Below are 5,445 nucleotides of genomic sequence, written 5' to 3' on the forward strand. Positions count from 1 at the left end.
ATCGTTTACATCCTTATGCATGTGTCTTCAAAGCTGCTTTTATATTTACTTGACTTATCAATTCAGTTTTCTTGGTGGATGTTTACAAATACCTGTGACATCATGAGGATTAAAATAGTGCTGGTCCCCTGCCTTCATATGCTCCATATGCAGCAAAGATTGGAAAAAGAATCTGCAAAGGGTAGAACATATTAGGTACAACTATATCCTATACAGGTGTCCAAGTCATAGAAAGATTTTGGCACAAGGATGATGAGGAAAAAAGTGATTTGATAAAATCTGAGTTTTTGAAAAATCACTTGTTTAACGGATAAAAGTTGGGTTGGATGGGAAAACAATGAGATATATAAAGAAAAATTAAGAAGTTGCTGCTGCTACTGCTGCTAAGTCACTTCAGTTGTGTCTGTCTCTGTGCGACCCCATAGATGGCAGCCCACCAGGCTCCCCCGTCCCTGGGATTCTCCAGGCAAGAACACTGGAGTGGGTTGCCATTTCCTTCTCCAATTCATGAAGGTGAAAAGTGAAAATGAAGTCACTCAGTCATGTCGACTCTTAGCGACCCCATGGACTGCAGCCTACCAGGCTCCTCCATCCATGGGATTTTCCAGGCAAGAAATTGCTACATTAAACCAAATGAGGGATATAAGGGTCTGGGGAGATAATCACAGCCTGAACTATGGTGGGGAGCATAGAGATGGAGAAAAGTGAATTGATTCAAGAAATGTCTAGGAATTAACACAAAAGGTGAGACCTTATTGGACATGTGTGATGAAGAGACAAAGAGACAAGAGTGGCTCCAAAGTGCTTACATTTTTGGGAACTAGGTAGATAGCAGTCTCAGGACTATGACAGGCAATACAGGAAAACGAAGTGGAAGTGGGGTGAAGTGGAAATCAAACATATCAGGTTCTGGCTTAGACATGCTGGGTTTGCTCTACTGGTGAGACACCACGTGGGCATGTCCAGTGGGCTGACAGAGTGCAGATTTGACAAGCAGAAGGAAGCTCTGGTCTGAGAATAGACGCATACTCAGGCCTTGTCAGAAAATGGACACCAAGTGCAGCCGTAGGAGCGAGTCTGTTGACTCAGGCTCATGTACAGACTGCAGAGAACATTAGACCAACTGCGCAGGAGCGGCGTGATTCCCCTTTCCTTGGCGGTGTCAAAGGCTGACTATCTCATGTTGGACAGGAACTCTGACATAAAATAACACGTTTCTCTAATTTCCCAAATTCTTTTTATTTCAACAGATAAAATCACTACATAAAGGACATTTCATTAATGAGTTAATTAGCTAGATCACATATATTAATTGGATTCTAATAATTTACTATGGCAACAGGTGATACAGTAGCACGCACATTTTCTAGAGTGAAAGAATTCTCCAGGAGGAAAAAAAAAAGCCTTTAACCACAATTACCTATTAGCATTTTATGCAAAGTAACTTCCTTTTAAAAGACAAAAGGTTTCTTCTTGGACAGTTATGCCAGGCCTGAGAAAAAAATGAATTTTCCAATTATATATTATAGATATAATTATTTGTCAACTTCTTATTCAGTCTTACACTTAATTTAACTTCCATTGTTTTCTTCTTTTTCAGTATTTCAAAGGCACAGTTCATTTCAAGACCATTCATTTATTTCTAGCATGAAAATAATTAAGAGACATAGTATGAATTTTAAATGTTTCCATAAAATATATCACTCCTGTTCATGAAGTTAATGTTTATAACTAAATGCAACACTCATGTTGAATTTACTTAAAATTTAAGGAAATAAATTCAGTCATACTTATAAACATATGTTTATGATGAAACTTCATTAATAGCATCCAAAGCTCAGTTTATTTTAACATCTCACTTATTCTTTATAAACGTAATAGAGTTTTAACATCTTTGGTTGGATAATATTGAAATAAAAATTGCATTCACAAAATCATTAAAGAAAAAACTCTAGCGTATATGTTCCACTGTTTATAGGTAAAATTTTATTATGTATATATTCCTAAGTTACCCAAAAAATATAGCTAATTATTTCCAAAGAAGGATAATTTATGTTGAAATTGGTCCAAATTGAACATTTCCAAAGTGGAATGCATGTAATGCTTTTAGTATTTCTTACCAGAAAGGTTCCATTTTGATGAAATTATATTGTTCTATGAATCATGAATGGGTCCATGGAAGATAAATTTTTAAAAAAATAATAATACTGCAGTAAACACATTACACTTATGTACCAGTGCAAAAACTGCTTACAAATAAGCACAAAATGTTACAAAATGCCATGAAACTATTTCCTAATCTGATTTAATTCTCAGTGAAGACAAGCTCAGCTCCAATACAGAAATAATGTGTTCAAAACGTTATAACAATTAGCAATGATTAAACATCCTTATTTGTTACCCAAATAGTAACTATATAAAGCTGGAGAAGACTCTTGAGAGTCCCTCGGACTGCAAGGAGATCCAACCAGTCCATTCTAAAGGAGATCGATCCTGGGTGTTCATTGGAAGGACTGATGCTAAAGCTGAAGCTCCAATACTTTGGCCACCTCATGCGACGAGTTGACTCACTGGAAAAGACTCTGATGCTGGGAAGGATTGGGGGTGGGAGGAGAAGGAGACGACAGAGAATGAGATGGCTGGATGGCATCCCCAACTCGATGGACATGAGTTTGAGTAAACTCCGGGAGCTGGTAATGGACAGGGAGGCCTGGCGTGCTGTGATTCATGGGGTTGCAAAGAGTCGGTCACGACTGAGCGACTGAACTGAACTGAACTGAAAGCAGAGACAACTTGTAATGAGAAGTTGAATGAAGGTTTATATTTCTCTGAGAATTTCATCCTTCAATTCTAAGTTGAAGAAACTTTTCGTTAAATGTGCATTTGGTTTTAAGAAAACAACTGGCTAACTGAATGGTAAAGATTTCCCACATCGTTTGTCAAAACACTAATCACACAGAAAATTCAGTTTATTTCCTTGAAGTCATGCAAATAGTTGGTAATGTTTACCTGCAATGTGCTCTGATGGTTTTAGTCCACAGGAAGAATAACAAAAAGCCAAAATACAACAGAGAAGAGTCTACGCCTTTCTAGGGAAATTGGTGTTTGGTAGACTTTTCATCAGATGAGGGGGTGGGTAACAGTGAATTATACATCATCCCCAACCTATCCTCTAACCTATGATTTGAAAGTCAGTTTTTTTAACCACATCTTTTGGCAATGCTGCTAACATCAATTCCTTGCTCATGTTTCCTTCACTCTTGGAAACAGTCAAAACCATTTCTTTCTGCTTTTACTCATATTTCAACCTAACATCCAAGTAACCATAAGCAAACTGTTATGCTGCCTTGTCTTTGAATTTGAATGTTTTTGTTAGACTCTGCTGACCAGTTTTCCCTGAATTATATATACTGCATATGCTTCCAGTGAAATGCTTCCTTAAAATGGGAAATGAGGATGCACCTGCATGCTCTCCTAAACTAGGTTTACAGCTCTGGTCAGAATTCACCCATGGATTTTCACATGTCAGTTGCCTTAGACGTTGGTAGCCTCTGTGAAAGAATCGTTGGAACCATTATTCTTTGTGACTTGCAGGTGCTTTTTAGCCTTGAACGTCACAGACACCTCAGAGTGAATGGCGTCCAACCTCTGCTCACAGCGAAATGCTGAGAGGAAAGCCTTTCTGTAGTTGCTGTTCATCCAGCCATAGAGAAGCGGATTGGCAAAAGTGGAACACATGGCAGTGATGTGGAGCACAGTGAAGATGAGTTTGTATTCCTTCAGGTCCAAGACATGGCTGTCAATGTCAACAGCAAGCTGGAAGGCATGGAGGGGCAACCAGCTGACCGCAAACACCACCACCACACACACCAGCATTTTGGTGGTTTTTTGCCTCCGCTGATGGTAGTGGTCATGAGCAGCTCCAGGACTGACATGGTTCCTAAGTTTACTCCAGATACGAGTGTAGGAAAAAGAGATGATGCCCAGGGGCAAAACATACAGGATTAGCAAGGAGGAAAGACTGTAGACAGTGCCATAGATGCCCTTCTCCTCTCCAGGCCACTTCTCAGTACAGGCCACAATCTCAAAGTCAGGGATAATCTCAATCAGTGAATACTCCCGGAAGATGGCCAGGGGGCTTGCTAGCAGGGCGCTGACACCCCAAGCCAAGCCAATAATCAAGAAGCTGATCTGCTTGGAAATCTTGCTCTCGAGGTGGTAGACAATGCAGCGATGCCGGTCCAGGGCAATCACTGTCAAGGTGATGGTGGACACTTGGACGGCCAGGCCCTGGGCATACGGCACCAAGTGGCAGAGGACAGGACCCATTTTCCACTCCCCCATTAAGGTGTAGGTAAGTGTAAATGGCAAGCACAGGGTGTTCACGAGAAGATCCGCCACAGCCAGATTGGCAATAAAGAAGTTGGTTACTGTACGCATGCTCTTGAATTTGATCACCACATGGATCACCAGGGAATTGCCGATCACCCCAAGCAAGATGATGGAGCAGTAGGCCAATATAAGGACCACCTGTACCTCAATCAGCTTGGTGCTGTCTATAAGCTCTGGTTCAGAGTCAGGGGCCAGCTCCCCTGTAGGAGTGGTGTGTCCTGGACTGAACTGATCCACTTTCATTTCTTCCACTGTCTGGTTCTCATCAGCCTCTGCACCTAATAGGCCCATTTTCATCAGCTAGCACAAGAATCTACAATTTAAAAAATGGACAAGTATGAAATAAGGAAAACTTAAGGGTGCAAGGAATATCACAAATGGATTGGTTTCATTTTGGCTGGGGTTCAAAGTAGCTGTCCTTCGATCCCTAAAGTACCTGGGTCCCACAGGAATGGCCTGCAGTGACTTTGTTTCCAGTTGGAGGCACATGGTCCCTGGCTTCAGTCACACCACTTTCTCCCCATGTCCCTCTAGCTGGAGGTAGTGATGATTCTTTGCTCTTGCTTATCCCTGTGTGGCCTCAACATCCTCTGCTTGGCTTTCATCACTTGTGTAACCAATTTTTGGCATTAAAGTACTTCTCTTTTGCATTCTTGAATAGGTTCTGTTTTGCATGACATGCTGAGCTGTCCATGCATGCATGCTTTCATTAATTTTCTCTGCCACTACAGGTGCCACATGCATAGGTCGATGGCATTGACATACAGAAGAAAATCACAACTCCACTGTATGACATCCAAAGCTTTCTTTGAACTCAACCCTGTCTTCATCTCTCCTGACATTTTAGGATATATCTGATCCTTCAGTCATACTGAACTATTCCTAATTTCAGCAACATCTTGGCCTTTCTATGCCTCTCTGCCCTCCCTGCTCAGTTATCCCAACAACCTATGCTTACTTCCAAGGCTGCAACGAGCATATGACACATCCTTCAGCCTCCACACCGCAGCAATCTCTTTTAGGACACATTTCCTTTTCTGGACTGTTTACATC

At 41.1% G+C, this 5,445-nt stretch overlaps 1 protein-coding gene across 1 annotated transcript; it reads right to left on the reverse strand.

Moving 5' to 3' along the window:
* Positions 1-3,534: 3,534 nt before the first annotated feature.
* Positions 3,535-4,689, reverse strand: NPY2R (neuropeptide Y receptor Y2). Its single transcript, XM_055405721.1, has one exon. It carries the CDS (start codon positions 4,687-4,689, stop codon positions 3,535-3,537), a length of 1,155 nt encoding a protein of 384 aa, XP_055261696.1.
* Positions 4,690-5,445: the final 756 nt, after the last annotated feature.

The sequence above is a fragment of the Moschus berezovskii genome, chromosome 19 (assembly GCF_049115385.1).
Source record: "Moschus berezovskii isolate FMDL1 chromosome 19, NW_MosBer_1.0, whole genome shotgun sequence".
NCBI classification, from domain to species: Eukaryota; Metazoa; Chordata; class Mammalia; order Artiodactyla; family Moschidae; genus Moschus; species Moschus berezovskii.

Excerpts from the sequence above, each read along its gene's own strand:
- NPY2R (XM_055405721.1), bottom strand. The coding sequence starts at position 4,689 with ATGAAAATGGGCCTATTAGGTGCAGAGGCTGATGAGAACCAGACAGTG.